The 16,973-nt window shown below is 47.9% G+C and overlaps 6 protein-coding genes across 6 annotated transcripts; 4 read left to right on the top strand and 2 right to left on the bottom strand.

Moving 5' to 3' along the window:
* Nucleotides 1-33: 33 nt before the first annotated feature.
* On the top strand, nucleotides 34-656 carry ColSpa_03672 (uncharacterized protein; the record flags this gene model as incomplete). Its single annotated transcript, XM_049269884.1, has 5 exons — nucleotides 34-105; nucleotides 156-238; nucleotides 380-446; nucleotides 500-571; nucleotides 633-656. The coding sequence occupies 5 exons, from the start codon at nucleotides 34-36 to the stop codon at nucleotides 654-656; spliced, it is 318 nt and encodes a 105-aa protein (XP_049125841.1).
* Nucleotides 657-3,861: 3,205 nt separating this feature from the next.
* ColSpa_03671 (heavy metal tolerance protein) lies at nucleotides 3,862-5,301 on the top strand (the record flags this gene model as incomplete). The annotated part of the gene is made up of 1 exon (XM_049269883.1): nucleotides 3,862-5,301. One exon carries the CDS (start codon nucleotides 3,862-3,864, stop codon nucleotides 5,299-5,301), a length of 1,440 nt encoding a protein of 479 aa, XP_049125840.1.
* A 134-nt stretch (nucleotides 5,302-5,435) lies between these two features.
* On the bottom strand, nucleotides 5,436-7,197 carry ColSpa_03670 (glycerophosphoinositol permease 1; the record flags this gene model as incomplete). Its single annotated transcript, XM_049269882.1, has 6 exons — nucleotides 5,436-5,510; nucleotides 5,578-6,261; nucleotides 6,323-6,510; nucleotides 6,602-6,695; nucleotides 6,753-6,903; nucleotides 6,968-7,197. The coding sequence occupies 6 exons, from the start codon at nucleotides 7,195-7,197 to the stop codon at nucleotides 5,436-5,438; spliced, it is 1,422 nt and encodes a 473-aa protein (XP_049125839.1).
* Nucleotides 7,198-9,683: 2,486 nt separating this feature from the next.
* ColSpa_03669 (uncharacterized protein) lies at nucleotides 9,684-10,067 on the top strand (the record flags this gene model as incomplete). Its single annotated transcript, XM_049269881.1, has 2 exons — nucleotides 9,684-9,719; nucleotides 9,783-10,067. The coding sequence occupies 2 exons, from the start codon at nucleotides 9,684-9,686 to the stop codon at nucleotides 10,065-10,067; spliced, it is 321 nt and encodes a 106-aa protein (XP_049125838.1).
* A 604-nt stretch (nucleotides 10,068-10,671) lies between these two features.
* On the bottom strand, nucleotides 10,672-10,860 carry ColSpa_03668 (uncharacterized protein; the record flags this gene model as incomplete). Its single annotated transcript, XM_049269880.1, has 1 exon — nucleotides 10,672-10,860. The coding sequence occupies one exon, from the start codon at nucleotides 10,858-10,860 to the stop codon at nucleotides 10,672-10,674; it is 189 nt and encodes a 62-aa protein (XP_049125837.1).
* A 1,811-nt stretch (nucleotides 10,861-12,671) lies between these two features.
* On the top strand, nucleotides 12,672-13,697 carry ColSpa_03667 (methyltransferase psoC; the record flags this gene model as incomplete). Its single annotated transcript, XM_049269879.1, has 4 exons — nucleotides 12,672-12,864; nucleotides 13,016-13,162; nucleotides 13,233-13,520; nucleotides 13,573-13,697. The coding sequence occupies 4 exons, from the start codon at nucleotides 12,672-12,674 to the stop codon at nucleotides 13,695-13,697; spliced, it is 753 nt and encodes a 250-aa protein (XP_049125836.1).
* Between the last annotated feature and the right edge of the window lie 3,276 nt (nucleotides 13,698-16,973).

Raw genomic sequence — 16,973 nt, 5'->3', positions numbered from 1 at the left:
CTCAACGTATTATTCCCACATACCTTTGTCATGATGTTTCTATCGGACGGAAACCAAATGTTCAACATTACCATTGTCGGTGGCGGTATCGCTGGAATTTCGGCAGTAAGTGTCTGGTCCAATGGACCTTCTGGTTATCTTGCTGACAATACAAGGCTATTGCTTTGAGAGGACCCAACCGTCGCATCACCGTTTTCGAACAGAGCCAGCTTAACAGAGAAATCGGTGTGACAATATCGTAAGAATAATGGTTCATGCCCTGGGTGCGGACATTGGAACTTGACTAATTTGAAGTGCCCAGACTTCAGCCCAATGCTTCTAAGTTAGTAAAACATCACAAGATGGTGACAGAATAGCTTATATATACTGACGCGCGAAGAATCGTGGAGAAGCAATGGGGTCTCAAGGAAACTCTCTCAATGAAGGGCTCCATGGCAGACAAAGGAGTAAGCTTTTATCCGGGATCAACTACACGCAGCGACTGAGTATGAATTCACAGTTCCGCATCTACACCACAAAGGGAGAGCTTCATGCGGAGATTCCATTTCACTTGAAGAAAAGCTACGGTGCAGTAAGTGAGTTTACTTGGGTTGATAGAATTAGGTACCTAAAACCTGACGCACATTCTATAGGAACGCATGATGTACCACAGGTGAGGTTTGATCGAGATCAACGATGTTCTGCTTGCCGCGCTGACCAACAAGGGTTGATCTTCATGATGCTCTAAGAGGTGCGGCTACGAAAGAGATCGCAGATGCTGAACCCGTCATCATTCGGACTGGATGTGTAGTACGAGATTGTGACTCGGAGACTGGAACTGTTACTCTTGAGTCAGGAGAGATTCTTACTGGCGATCTAATTGTCGGAGCTGATGGAATGCTAGTGACACTCACTCCCATAGGCGCATACAGAACCTTTCTAACTGCCTCATAGTAAAAGTGTACTCCGTAAAGCTGTCGTTGGGAAAGAAGTTGCTGCAATACCGACCGGGTTGTCTGGTAAGTCGCCAATGCTTTGTAACACGAATTCGTCTGACCTAGGCAAACAGCGTATCGACTGGTCCTTGATAGCTCGGAACTGGAGCAGAACAAAGACTTCGTGTCTGTCATAGACCCTCGAGAGCCGTTTACATCTATGATTATGGGACACGATCGGCGCATCATTATGGGGCCTGCTCGAGATGGTTCCATCTACAGTGTTGTTGCATTGGTTCCTGATGGTGAGTCAGAAGAGTTTGCTCAACTCATGAGGGCTGCACCTAACACACCTAGAAATGATGCAAGAGAGCGCCGAAGGAAAGTCTTGGACAACGAAAGGAGATCCCAAAAAGCTAAAGGACACGTTTGAGGTGTTCCCTACCTGGGCAAAAGCAGTATTCAAGAACTGTACCGAAGTTGGCCTTTGGCAACTGCGTGATATGGTGAGACCCAAAACTCATTTCCTCGCGTCGGAGACTTGGACTTCAACCTGCTAACAGTAGTTTTCAAGGACCCGCTAGAAACATGGCATCGCGGCCGCACCATCATCATCGGAGATGCTGCCCATCCAATGCTCCCTACCCAGGGACAAGGTGCGAGCCAGGCCATCGAAGACGCTGAGGCTCTCGGAGCAATCTTTAAAGATATCAAAGTCAAGCCATCAAAATCAGATATCGAAGGTCTATTGGAGGTGCGTGAAATCCATTTGGCATGTACTGACTTGGTGGTTGACGACTTTTAGACTGTGTTTCAGTGCAGATTCGAGAGAGCCACACTCATTCAAGGGTACAGTAGACAAGCCGGAAAGCCTGCAACGGACAAGACAACCAATAAGATCACGATGTCGGTACACCGTTGGATTGGGTTAAAATTTATGCTGAATGTTTTTAAACAGGAACCCGGCTGAGTTCATGGACTACAACTGCATCTACAATGGAGCGATGGATTGGATGGAAAGGCAAACCAAGGTCAAAGAGCTGACCAAGCCAGTGGAACCTAAAGACGTGGAACCTAAAGACGTGGCTCTGATCTCTGTTCCCACGCAAAAGATGACCTCTCTCAGCTTGGGTGGTAAATGACCAAAACAGAATATGCAAGTGGCCATGCTAGATAGCCCGAGTGATCAATAAAGGCATGCAGATGTGTCCTGCTCTTGAATTCTTGGGTTCAATCATATACCAGCCTCATATCGGTCGGTATCCATGAAACGTCAATCAGGAGTCATTTCTGCCAATGATCTTCTTTCGGACAGCTCCGATGGTTTCATCTATCCAATTACTTCTTGCCAACGTCCCGTGAAGGTTCTGTTAATGGAATTTGTGACTCATCGGGCGACGCCCAGAGTGATATCAGGACACTGAATAAATCTTGGCAGTCAAGGACAAAGTATGGAAATTGAGCTGCAGTGCTTTTTCTTTTCGCCACGTAGTTAATATCTTCAGAAGTAAATTGAGATATGGGAGTTAAATTGGTCCAGTCTCGCTGATAAGGCGCAATAATTGTAGTCTAAATGTTCTCGTTAAGTCGCTGAAGATACACACAACATACAATGTCGCAGCGCGCGGGGTCCGCCATGCACATATTAAGCGCACTGGCAGTGGCAGAGTCAATGAGCTATGGTTATCGGCATGAGTCAGACAGCCGACAGAATTGAGTCAATGTGGGACAGCTCATAAATGTGAGTGCCAAATACATCAGCACTAATCCGATGACTGAACCCCATTCGTGGCACAAATCTTTCTCTTGCAATTAGACATTTCGTACGGCACGCCGATCTCCCGAAAGCTTAAATATGTGTCAGCAGTGTTTTCTCCTCAGACGATTTTCTTCGGATATCAACGCTGCTTTCGCCATGGCAACATACTCTGAAATTAGCAGAGTCCTGCACTATGGCGGCGCCCTGACTGTTTTTCTCGGCCTCTGTATTAAGACAATCATTCACTTAGGTCAGGCAAAGGAGAAGGCAGCAAAACTCGCCATACGCCGCACGACGTCAGTTCAGTTCGCGTACGTCCTTCTTGTCTGCGCATACTTAGGGGAGGCTGTCATCGCCGCCATTCGACCGTGTGCTTTCTTCGTTGAACAAGCTCATCTGGTTCATCTTCTGCTATCTGCCCTTGTGTGGTGTGCAGTTCTATTCAGTCGAACCCTAGTTCAACGACTACTCTGGGTTGCTTGCGGTACTACCTTATTCTTTGAGATACCATTACTCGCCTTGGGGGCTCTGGAGGGATTCAACACGACGTCAGGAATCATTTTAGCTTTTTGTCAATTTCTCAGGATTATAGTTATCATGCTTCTCCTGCTGAACCTCGCTCGTTGGGCATTGGCCAGGCGAAACAATCAAAACTCTGAAGAGAGTCAGCCATTCCTTTCAGCACCTTATCAGAACGACGTTGGTCATACCGATTACGGAACCCAGCAGCTTCATGATGAATCCTTTAGGAATTTTGCCAACCGAAACTCAGAAGACGACGAGGATGACAGCGACTCGGATGATGACGCTAGTATCAAGCGTCGTCGAAATAAAATACTTCAAGAAAAGGGAGGTTGGTGGGAGTATTTCAAAGATTTTGCCATATTCATTCCCTCCATTGTTCCCAAGAAAGACCGCAAAGTTCAGGTCTCCATCCTCCTTTGCCTTTTTTGCATCGTTGGCAAACGAGCGATGAATATTTTGATACCTCGCCAGCTTGGCATTATTACCGACTTGGTCTTGGAAGAACAATCCCCTTATGGAGCTCTGGCAACATGGCTCCTACTGAGCTTGATAAACGACGAATCTGGCTTGGGTCTGGTTGAAGCTCTTGCCAAAATTCCCATAAAGCAGTTTTCATACCGGGAAATTACCAATGCGGCTTTCAACCATGTCATGAGCCTCCACATGGAATTCCACTCCGAGAGGAATTCAGCCGAGGTCATGAAGGCCATTGAGCAGGGGGAGTCTCTCAGTAATTTGCTAGAGACTTTGGTCATCGACATTCTCCCTACAATCTTTGATATTGTCATAGCACTGTGGTTCCTCTACTGGAAGTTTAATGCTTACGTCTCTTTGACGATGCTTGTGGCATCCGTGGGATTCATCACATTGGAGGTCTTCACTTCAAACTTGAACATTGCGAACCGCCGCGCATCAAGCAAAGCCGAGAGAGATGAGGCACGAATCATGCACCAAGCTGTCCAGGGATGGCAGACTGTCTCATATTTCAACATGCTTGGCTTTGAGAAACTACGATTCGGCCAGGCTGTGAATAGGCAACTCGCTGCGAGCCGCAAGTACAGAGTTGGAGACGCTTTCATTCAAGCACTTCTTGATCTGACGGTCCCACTTACCTTTTTCACTCTAGCCAGCCTGGTTCTCCATGAAATCTCCCATGGACGAGCCTCAGCTGGCGACTTTGTTTTGCTTGTGTCATACTGGGAGTTTCTGATTTGGCCTCTCAAGTATCTGTCCAACAATTATCGGTACCTAATGAAGGATCTAGTCGATGCTGAACGGCTTCTCAGCTTGCTACAAACAAAGTCAACCATTGTTGAGAAAGCGAGCGCCGCCAAACTAGGCATAGTAAAGGGCCATGTTGCATTTGAGAATGTTAGTTTTTCGTACGACCCCAGGCGGCCAACAATACAGAACCTGAATATTACTGCTGGACCAGGACAGACGTTTGCCTTGGTCGGAGAGACTGGCGCAGGAAAATCTTCGATCGTGACACTCCTCTTGCGCTTCTACGACGTCACATCGGGGCGGATCACAATCGACGGCTACGATATCCGCGACGTCACCCTGAGTTCTCTTCGAGAGGCCCTTGGGGTTGTCCCCCAAGACCCGCTGCTCTTTAATGCGACCGTCTTGGAGAACTTGCGTTACGCGCGACCTTCGGCAAGAGACGAGGACATTTTCGACGCCTGCCGGGCTGCAGCGATTCATGAAAGAATTCTCATGTTTGCCGATGGCTATGAGAGCAAGGTTGGTGAGCAGGGAGTCAAGCTGTCTGGCGGAGAGATCCAGCGGCTAGCCATCGCGCGGGTGTTTTTGAAGAACCCACCAATTCTCATATTGGACGAGGCCACGAGTGCTGCTGATACGAAAACAGAAGCGAGCATTCAACATGCTTTAGATGCTTTGAGAAATGGACGGACAACGTTTGTCATTGCACATAGACTATCGACAGTTGTCAAAGCAGACAAAATAATGGTGATCCACGGAGGAAGAGTGGCGGAGAGCGGCACACACAACGAGTTACTCGCGAGAGGCGAAATGTACAAGGACTTGTGGGCGAGACAAATAGGAAGAGAATCGGAGAAGGAGGTGTTTCGAAACTGAGTAAGTTTTCTATCTTATCGCAAGAGTTGTTATATAGTAAGGTCGTTAGCGAATCACGAGATTCGGGATCCTCCGGTAACACGGTGAACTATGATCCAGGTCCTACGACAGTTCATTCGATGTAAAGACGAGCCTTACGCTTTCAATCCCATCTGGCTGGTGTCGTAGCCATTTGCTTCAAGATACTTCTTGAATCGCACGTCCTCGTCCTCCAAGTGTTTGGGGCCTAAATGATTTGGTTAGAAACCTTTACTGAATTAATCTAGGTGAACTTACATCAGGAATGAGGAACCAAACACAAAGAGTTCCAATGACGGAGATGCCACTGCCGATAAGGAAGATGGCCTGTTGTCCCTTTAATCGGTCATCGTAACTCGCCAGCGCTGCGCTGAGCGCCGTTGTGCCGATCGCAGCACCGACCTTGCCAATGGCTGCCGCAAAGCCGAGAAAGTGTCCTCTGAGCGGCGTGGGAAAAGACTCGCTCGAAACGAGGAAGTTGCAATCTCCAGGGCCGACCGACAGGAACGTTTGGAACAGGCCGTACAGGGTGACGAACAGCGGGAAGACGTTGTTGAGCTGGATCATGCTGCCACCGATAGCGAAACCGAAGATGCAGACAATGGACCATCCAAGTGCGTAAGTCTGACGGCGTCCGATACGGTCCATCAGGAGAGCACCGATAAAAGCACCTGGGAGAGCAAAAGCGTTGATCAGAGCCGACCAACCGATGGACTCAATCATGGTTTGCTGAGAAGAGAAGCCAGAAACGAGCGTCGGTGCAAGCAAATTGAAGGGGTAGACGACAGCATCGTATAAGAACCACGCGCTACAGCAGCCAAGGAGTGCTTTCCAGTAGAACTTGATGGCTAGCCAGTAGGGGATGTTCTTCTGGATGGCGTGTTTCTGGTATTGCTGCGAGTCAACCAGTCTCATACGGAAGAAGAAAATGACCAAAGGTAGCTGTTCGGGCGTTAGTGCTTATTTGAAAGTAAGGGATACTTGGTTTGGGGGTGGAGCTTACGAAGATGCCAATGCCAAAGCAGATACGCCAGATTCCGTCACTTGCCTCGCCGTTGTATGCCGCAATGACAATCAAGGAGATGATGCTGGATCCAACGAAACCAGAAATGATGGCGGCATTGGTGGAGACGGCTACTAGCATGCCGCGTCGCTTTCTCATAGCTTCAGTGCTGTCGGCGCATTCCAGAGCTTGGGAAGTGCAAACGGTGTATTCACCACCTTGCGAGCCGTTAGTTTAGGAAATTTCTCATTTGAGATCAAGTTTCTTGCGTCCACTTACCGGCACCAACACCTGCAACACCGCGACCAATGACCATCATCCAGAACATGCCTTCAACGGTATTTCCATGAGCTGCAGTCGCAATGACGATACCCTGGTTTCTCATTAACAATCATGAAAATCGCTGATAGGCCAAGTTTCCAGTGCTCACCAAGACGAGGAAGAAAGTGGTCAAGATAATGCCCACTTTCCGGCCAAATTTATCGATGCAGAGTCCGAAGATCAGCATACCAAAGATGTCACCAACCAGGATCGAGTTGGAGAGCCTGGTCTTGACTTCTGTCGTCATCTGCTTCGGGTAGCTGTCCGAGGCTGTCAGTCCCTGCTTCTCCACGTACTTAACTCAAATAATTGTTCCAAGCTTACAGCTTCGCTAGGACGGTGTTCATGTATCCGATGATCTGGATGTTATATCCATCTGAGAACAAAGCAACGCCCTGAATGAGGACATCCAGTTTCCCCGCCGTTCTAGCCGGGGAGGCTGGCTCCTGAAGCGAGACATCTTCGGGCTCAGAAGAGGTGAAAACCTTGATGTCCTTCGTCACCGCAACGTCGGCAGTATCGAAGGCTGCTTCAGCCCGAGGGACGGACTCCATTCTAGCGCTTTGGAATACGAAAAGGCAAAGATTACAGCAGAAAACCAGACTCTTTTGAACGAGTTACAGGATGAAGGTCTTTTCCCCTTTGCAGATGTAGTAGATATATGTAAGGGGAGTGACAGACACCGGCAGCCATCGCAAACCAACACGTGGGGTCCTTGGTCTTACCAAGCCTTTGGGACGCATCAGTTCGGTAGCTGTGGTCACCCCGTTGCAGCTCTCCACAGGTTCTGCAAAAAATCTTTTCTTCTTCCGTATGGGTTGTCGAAATATCAAATCGGCCCATGGAAAATACAACACGTATCTCAGCCATTCGCTAGCGGAATTGGGACACGTGCTGAGATGTAGAGACATCAATAACGGTTAATGGTCCAGGCCATGGCTTACGGAACATGACCGAGCTACGGGTGCCGCCGGATAAAACTCCCGAAGGAACTCATTACCCTTGGGTCGTTTGCCATTTTATACGTTGACTTTTCTCGACGGAGCCCCGCGAAAATAATCTTTGTTTGGTGCTAGAAATTTGGCTTCGTCACATATCGCGCCGTTTCCTGGTGGATCTCCGCCTTCGGAGGCAGGCCGTTATCAGCCGGCTGCCCACGTGGCGGAATACGATCATTTCAGACGTCCATTGAGGTGGGGGTCCTTGTTACGTCCCACAATCCATCCACGGACTTTCGATAACTTCAAGACTCGAATCCTTGGGTGGAGGCTACGTTGCTTTTGATTATATTGTATTCATCAGCATCGGTACTGAAGCCGAAGTGGCCAAGAAGCGGCGAATCCTCCCATTGTATGTTAGTGGGGAATTAACTGAAAAAAATTCAGGTTAATACCTACAACTTAACCCCCCCCCCCCCCCCCCCCCGATTATTCCACGTGGTAGAATCATTGGAGGCATGCCAAATGAGCTGAGTTGCCGCCCTTGAGCCTCAACTCCACCCAGCCTAGATAGAAGTATCCCACCGGTTTTGGTGATTATCGAAGCGACGATTGACGGAACAAGTCATCGGCGCCGCATTGTTCTAGGCCCAATCCGTCGTCTTTCCTAACGCTGCACATCTCGGCACGTCAAGGCCTCGGAACTTGGAATTCATTGACCATAACAGCTCAATAGTAGCAAAAGATATTTTTGCAAGAACCCGAAGTCTGCTGACATGGCAGTTAATGGTATCTTTGATGCCGTTTTGGCGGTCGCAACTCTGACTTTGAGAGCCACTGCCATCTTGTTCACAAGATTCGTAAGTGTCACAATCGAGCCAAGGCACAATCTTTTCCTGACTTTCGAGTAGCACCCTCTCGGAAAGCGGTATTTGAGCCGTATTTATGGAAGCATAGCGCTATACATATCAAGTCTCTTTTTCAGATTAATATTGACATCAAAGTCAACTGGACCTTTGAAGAGGCGTCATCCAGTCTTATTGTTGTCACTCGGTTGGATCGATCGAGCTTCACCGGTTGCAAGCTTCACTACAGTTCTTTTGAACGTTCTGTCTCTAAGCGCTGTGTGGGACTTTCTCTACAGAGGATATTTGGTTCATCAGAGCAACGAGTTATCATTCTCCAGAATTGGATATGTCGACGAAACCACTGCAAGGATTGTCACACGTTCTGCCGGCCATCCAGTTACCTACGTTGAGATCACATGGAGCCAGTCTGGAAATGACGAGGCACAAGCGGGGTCGCAAACGATTCCCCTGGTTGCTTCAGATGACTACGTTGGAACATTCCTCCTCGATGGCCTGAAGCCAGACACGCAGTACACTTACGTCACGAACGCCAGCCATTCAGGCACTTTCAAAACCGCGGCAACATCACCAAAGCGTTGGAGTCTCATTTCAACTAGCTGCATCAAGCCATTCTATCCATATAACCCATTGGACCATGGCCTGCGCATCAAGGGTCTGGAACATCTTGATCAGTACCTCACAACAAACCCGGCTGACATGATGCTATTCCTTGGCGACTTCATCTACATCGACTTGCCCGTTGCTCTTGGCTGGACACCGGAACATTATACAACTGCATACCGTCAAGTATACGCCTCACCGAGCTGGTCGCCTGCGTTGCAATCTTTGCCATGGTTGCACGTATATGACGACCATGAAATCATCAATGACTGGGCGGCAAATGAGACAGGCCTGTACCAGTCTGCAATGCGACCATTCTGGGCTTATCATGGACATGCCAACCCTCCTTCGCAATATGGCAGCGGCGCGACATACTACACATTTCATCGAGGAGACCTCTCGTTTTTCGTATTGGATACGCGACGTTATCGATCTGCCGAGAACTTGGAAGACGGCCCGGAAAAAACGATGCTTGGCATTGCCCAGCTTTCCGACTTGCAGAACTGGCTAAGAACCGAAAAGTCATGGAAGGTCGTCGTGAGCAGTGTACCCTTTACACGAAATTGGAGGGGTCCAGATGCAGCCGATAGTTGGTCTGGATACTTATGGGAACGAGACATGATTTTAGACACAATGAGACAGACGGACGGAGTGGTCATTTTGAGCGGGGTAAGTGTTTCTGTTTGATCGAACTCTGATGCTATATCGGCAGCTATTAATGTTCCTTTTTAGGACCGTCATGAACATGCGACAACAGTCTTTCCACCCAACGACAAGGGTGGCAAGGCGGTCATCGAATTTTCCACGTCGCCTTTGAATCAGTTCTTTGAGCCGTTCGATCGGTTCCATAGGCAGATTGAGGACACAGATGTCTCAGTGTATTCGCATCCGTGGGGTAACTCAAAGTTTGGAAAGGTCTCTTTCGATACTTCGGAGCCCGATCAATTAAAGTTGGAATACGACCTCATTGTTGACGGGGAAAAGGTCTGGAACTACTTGTGGGAGTACAGTAGGTAGCCCGTTGGGTTATGACCGGCAGTCAGAGCCCCGAGTCTTCTATCCGAACATGGAATCTCTCGATGGGCATGCACAAGGCAAAATGCCGAGCAATATCGATTATCTCGAAACATTCAGGGCTGTGCATTCATGTGTCCAGTCGCTAGCTTGTTTGCTTTGTTCACCATAATCTACCCAGACTTAATCGAACCTTACTTCACTCTCGAGTGACAAAAATCCGCGCCGGGATTTGTATGGTAAAGGTATAGAAAGCGGCGTTGATTTTTGTCACCCGAGTGCTTCATTCATGCCCTCCCTGCCCGCCGATGTTTTTCGAGCCAACTGAACCCAGTTGAGCGGTCCAGTGCCGAACTTCTCGAGGACAAATCCCAAAACGCCGAGTTACCATCTCAATCTCCGCCTGAAACTCCCCATCGCTGTTCCCTAAGGCGCATGGTTGAAATCATGCCAGAATCGAAGTTGGAAAATAGTGTCGTAATCAAATGCTTCCATTCGAGTAACGGTTCGAACCGCAAGGGTGTCGGATCGAGAGTCTACTCGCTAGTGGTCCATTGCATCCGCATGGCTGTCGTCGATGAATATCGGGGATTAACGTTGATGTGTTTCAAACTACAGGCTGCAAAACATCGGCGTCGGGGTTGAAGTTGGCCTCCTCTCGCTCGATATTGCCGTGTACGCCTGCTCTCGCATTCATGTTGTACTCGTGGCGGATGATGTTGTTCACCGGAGTGATTGCTGCTTGCGTAGCTCCGAAGAGGGTCGCAGCGATGATGTAAGCGATTGTTGTCTTCATCTTATTTGTATGAAGAGTTGGTCTTTGTATGTTTCTCGGTCTCAGGATTGCGATAAGGAACGTTCCTTGGTTGAGGTTAACTCGGCGATGACGGAGGGGCAGAACCAGAAGACTGAAGTCGCGAACGCGAGAGGTCAAACATCTCAACAACAAAGGGCTGAGGGGTATCAAGGACTTATTAAAAGTGCGACACGGCGGCACAGCAGCAGGTTGTGTGAGATTGGACGCTTTCAATCAATCATCAAACCTTGACTGTCTTGAAGTGGAGCCAATGAACGTAAGAGATTCGGATCTTCGGACGGTCCTTGCTGGCTTGCAATAAGGTGGGGACGGGATCACCCAGACTGACTCGATTAAGGACACTCGCATGCGCATGGGAGATTTGCCACCAAACAGCCCTACAGCGAAGTGTTCCCTTGGTATCTCTGCGTGTTGGCAGGGAAGACAAGCGAGCTTCCCATGCTGCCTCAGGGATGATGTGACGTGACTTTTTGCTTGTTTAGCTCAAGATTGGAGGGTACTGTTTCAAGTATGTTGAGATGTACACAGCTAGACACGTCGCAGGCCATCGCGTGAAAAGATAAACCGCCGCTTTTCCCATAGGGGTCTCAACCTAACTGCATCACTACACGATTTTCCATCCTGAACCATGGATTTATTTATTGATTTGGGACTTTCATATGTCAGTGAATGTAACTGAGATACATTCATTTCTGATATAATTAACCCTGATTTGGTACTGTTCTTGCTCCCAGAAAATAGAAAGGCGAATGCCAGACAGAAGGTTTATTTTCCCACCCCCTTTGCAGGGCATGGGTCTGCCGCTCGGCTCGGCCGATGTGACACAGTGTTGTAACCCATCCATTCCATTTGATATCACAGCATCATTTGAACTGCCATGCGAAATGCGAGTCCCTGAAGACTCACTTTATTTGGATCGACCCAATAGTCCATTGGCCTGCCCGTCTTGTCGAATTTTGCTGTTCCGGATCGTCGTGAGGGGAAACTTGGCGGATGAGAACACCGGGGCCATGCATGATTACATACCTACTTCAAAGTCAATCGCAACCCACCCAAGCAGAAAAGCAAATTTCGGCAATTTGGCAAGTCCGCCGAGTTGCGACTGGTTGCAGATAACATGTCTTAAGCTGCAAACGCATGTTTAATTAGTCGTGTGTGCTAGCCGGAGAAACAAAAGTAAAGTACCCACCACTCCGCACCCACCCACCCACACTTAAAGGTGTTTGATTTGACAAACATTGCAGTCATCATCCACTGTCAACCAGATTCCATTGTCAACCGAAGGATTTTGATTCAAAAATCAGATCTCAGAACGTCTGATGTCGCCGACACAAAACGAGCGGCTGTCTTGAGCGTCAATATTCGCTATCGCTATCGCTATCGCAACTCGAATCTCGCTTCCTCAGGCTTGTTGACTTCCTTCAGTTCCCAATATGCTGAAACAACTTCTCTGTTGCAGCCGCCAGTTCATGCTCGCTTCTCTCAGGCTGGAACGCCTGTCGTTGTCATGTCCATATCCAGTAATATTCTGCCTACGTATCATGGTGTTTGCCCCTTGAACTTCCACTTTGCTGAAGTTCTTCTTCTTGGGTGATTCTGCCGACCAAGTATATACCGCGGTTATTCCACAAGCTTGTGATCAGTCAGAGAAAGACGTTGCAGCTGTATTTAAGGACTTCGAATTCCCATCAAACACGATAGACCCGATAAGCCTTAGACAGAGTAACAGACTAGCTTGCTACTCTTACTACCATCTTCAAAAGAAAACAACTCCAACATGAATGGGCAAAATGGCAACCGCACCCGGCAACAGCCAGCGCGACAACAGTTATCTGGCTATGGTTGGCGATGTTAAAGCCGAACTAACGAGACTCCAAGTCCAACACCGTTGGATCCAAACGAGTACGAAGGACAAAATCGCCTTCGCCCCGATTGACCTCACGAAGGATGGACTAAAGGTTCTTGATATAGGTTGCGCTGACGGTATGTTCAGCTACCATGACGCTGACTTCCACGGCAAACACGATTGACATGCAGGACATAGGAACACTTCTTCGAGACTTGCAAAAACAAGTGCCACCATCGGCCCAAATGATCGGCGCTGATATTTCAACGGTTTTTCTGCCGACCTCAGCTCAGGGGAACATCCGCTATGTAACCCAGGACGTGTGCGATCCACCCGCAGAAGAGTTGAAGGCCCAGTTTGATTTGACCCACGTTCGGAACGTTCTTCACAGCAGCCACAGATCCGGAATCGAGCAAGCAGTTGCGAATCTCTCAGGTACGTGTTCTCCCCACAATTTACCGTTTGCGTGGACTCGGTGTAACAGGTGCAGATACCCTGGCTCCAGGTGGTTGGCTACAGGTTATGGAGTTGGATATCACACCTGACCCGCCACGACAGCCTCAAGCCTTGCAAGACCTGATTCATATCATTGGTTATATGTTTGAGAAGCAAGGTATGGATCGCGACTACGCCAGAAAGATCCCAGGCTCGATGACAAAGGCTGGTCTCCAGAATGTCACGGTCGAAAGTGTCGAGTGTGGCATTGGTAAGGTGCTTGGCGATGAGACGGCTATCAAGTTATCCATAGAGCCGTTCATGTATACAATTCCTCTTGTTGCGCGAAATGCAAACTGTGAGTCGGCTGACATACCAAAGATCTGTCGAATAACTGACAAGGCTGATAGTAATGTGCCCGGATCTTGATCCGAGGGTTGTCGCCGACTTAGAGAATAGATATGTGAAGGAGATGAATGAACAAGGTGGTTACTTCCCTGCTAAGATTTACTACGCTCAAAAACCACTAGCATAAATGAGCATAAGGCGACAGCCCCATGGAGGTCAGGATTTCAGCTACAGAAATAGTTAATCATGGCTAATTACGTGCACGTTCAACCTGATTAATGAAATCATGAATAGTACTGTATTTTCTGATATAGTCAACACCAGTAAGACACATAATCTTTCGCTACATTTCAAAGTTGATCGACTGCCTGTTTCCACAGATCCGAAAACCTTGGTGTTCTCGTCATTCTCGCTCCGTTATTTGTTTAAATTGGCTGCAGGTCGTAACTCTTCTTTTGAATGTCTCTGATCATTGATGTCTGCCGAACTTTTGAAAATGATTCTCAGAGATCAAAAACCCATATGCCATACTGTCATCCCACCTAGCAAGCAGTCGGGGGAGCGAACTCATAGCACGAAGGTCCGATGCAACACCAAGCCCAGCCATCGCGGCAAACTGTATTTTGAGGTTGGCAGCCGGCAGCCTGGCGAGGGTTGACGGCCTTAGGGGCAGCGAAGGCAGTCGATGCCGCGGCAACAAGGAAGATAAAACTAATCTTGACCATTCTGAAACTTTTGAGGTTAGATCGGAACGGAACAACAGCACAGATCTTAATTACGTGGATGATTTGGTATGATAGATCGTACCAGATAGTGTATACGTTTGTTATTATAGTGGATCCCTGATCTGAGGTCCAATCCATTAGTACTTGCTACCCAAAAGGGGCCAGTTGTGCAACCTACCGATTTCGTATACAATATAATTGATGGTTATTGAATGAAGAAGAAGCAGAACATACAGATAACCTTAAAGTTTTATACTGCTCACTTAACTGGGGTTCGGCTTACGTAGGATTTCGTTGTGATGCAAAATCTTGTCTTATCCAGGAAGGTGCTGTTGAAGGATCACACGATTTCGCTTGGCACGATAATCACACGAGGACAGCGTATGAGGGCTGACAATTTCTGAATCCTACCAGCCAATTTTACTTTGGAGCGGCCGCATAGATCAACAGGGAATTACTCAAGCCTTGGTTATCAGGAAGAAAAAACAGATAGCCCCTTAAAAGGATAGAAGCATCGGAGTGAGTGAAGTAGAACCAGGAAATTGCATGGCGGTCGAGGTCAACTGTGTTGTGAACACAGCAAATGGTAGCCCCTATGACGTGGGGTCTTGGTTTTGTCGAAGTTGTTCTTTTTAGCCCTCACTCGCTGAAAGCAGCATTTGTTGAAGGAGCTAGCGAATTCAAAGATCATACTTCGAGAACGGTGTGCCGCTGAAGGGGGATCCTATGCAGCTGGGCCACAAGCATGCTCAGGATGCTTAATCCTTCGGTTGACAAACATCCGAGTCACTAATTATCTGTTTCGTAGGTTGCTAATCTTTCATATCGATCCTCAGCCCTCTTTTCTTCGTCCCTTCAGTAAAGGTCATTCAGGTATCCTTTGAAATCCTTTGATAGCTCAACCACAGCTCGAATATGAATGTCTGTCACCATGATCTTTCCTTCGCTATCTTTTTCCGCATCATATTCGGCAAGTGCAACGGCTGTTTGGAAAGCTGCAGGGCGGTCAGTACGAATGTGATAGAATTGCGTTTCAACCCGAAACTGACGGTACTAGAGGAAAATACCCACCGTTTCTGATCTCTCTACCATTCCATTTAATTCCTTGTTTTCTGGTTGAGGCAATATATTCCTTGGCATCGATGGTCATGCGCATGGTATCTCCTCGCTCACGACCAAATTTATCAGTGAATGTTTTCCACACTTGTTGTCGCTCATCATCAGTGAAGTCAGGATAATACGGTTGAACGTGGATGCGAGAGATGAAAGCGTCATCAAACGATCCCACTCGGTTTGTTGTTAGGAATAGAATTCCGTCATAGAACTCAAGAGCTCGCAAAAATCCTTGAGTACATGGAGTGAATCAGGTTTTTGGTTTTCTTTAGGGATCGAAAGTATGAAATGAGAGGGTCTTCTTTAATACCAGCAACTAGACTGTTACGCGTAAGATCTGATGTAGTTCGCCTCTCCATGAAGACATCGGCTTCGTCAATCAACAGTACGGCGCCCCAGCTCATAGCTCTCTTGAAATTGGAGGTAAGATTATGCTCCACTTGCTTGGGATCTGTTCCGACGTCGCTGCTTGTTAATATCATCAGAGGGCGACGAGTGAACTCGGCGATACATTCTAATCAAGATGATGAACTTTTTAGTTCAATATGCTGGAAATCATCGGTTGTACTCACCAGCTGTGCATGTTTTGCCAACTCCTGGCTTTCCATGCAGTAGGAATATCAGGCCGTTTCCCTTTCCACGGACAAAGTCTGCACTCCATTGGGAATTATCCATCCCTTCTCCGTGCTTGTTAACTCTAGCATAACTTTTCGACAACGCCTTGAGTGTTTTCAATCGGTACTCGCTCATCACCAAGTGGCTGATCATGTTCTCGTCGAATTGAGGTGGATGGAGATTCTTGATGTGAACGTACTCTAAGCAAAACATTAGCGCCAAGATCATTAAGTTAGGGTTTGATCTAATACCCCATGTCCGCGTCCTGAAAACGTAAGTCACTACCGTCGAGGGACATAAAAGAGACTCGTGGTCGGTCAATCCCGTTTCTATGCCCTTTTGACCAAATGTGCTGAATAAGGGCGCAATCTTTCGGTGAAGACCCTGTTTTTGAGTTTGGCAAATCCCACAAGTACGTTCTGTCGACCAGTTTCGCAAATCATCTGTGCCCATTGACGGCGGGGTATCATCTGGACACATTGTGTAGTAGCCATCGAGATCAACCATCGCCAGACCTTCAATCTGTAAAGTACCTCTATCAGTATTAAGATTTCGTGATACTGTATAGAAAAACCTACTTCGTTGAAAGGAAAGCAGGCTCCTTTTCCTCTATGATGGAAGCATTGTTTTTGGACCATAGCACAAAACCTTTTGCCGTGCTTAACGAGCTCAGCTGCAGTCTCGTCATCAAGAAACCTTTCGTCCAGGGTAGGGTCAAAGAATTTTGTCTCTTGACCAGCCTTGGAATCACTCCGTTCGCCATCAAACTTGGACCATGTCACAGGACTTGACCAAATCCGTTCGATACTCTCACCATCGTAGTCCATGCACCATAACTTGACTTCCCAGTCTTTGGGGGGATTTTCAAAAACACCCCCTGATATGGAGTGAACCACTGACGCTTGCCACTCGCCTGTGTTGGTTCTGTCCATAACAGTAATGCCCGGTCGATACGCAACCCACCGCCATTCAAATGTCGCAAACCCTCTTTTGTTGCGCTCTTGTTCTTG

The sequence above is a fragment of the Colletotrichum spaethianum genome (genome assembly GCF_022836535.1).
Source record: "Colletotrichum spaethianum MAFF 239500 DNA, contig07, whole genome shotgun sequence".
In the NCBI taxonomy this organism is placed as follows: Eukaryota; Fungi; Ascomycota; class Sordariomycetes; order Glomerellales; family Glomerellaceae; genus Colletotrichum; species Colletotrichum spaethianum.
This window is presented reverse-complemented; position numbering and strand designations above follow the sequence as displayed.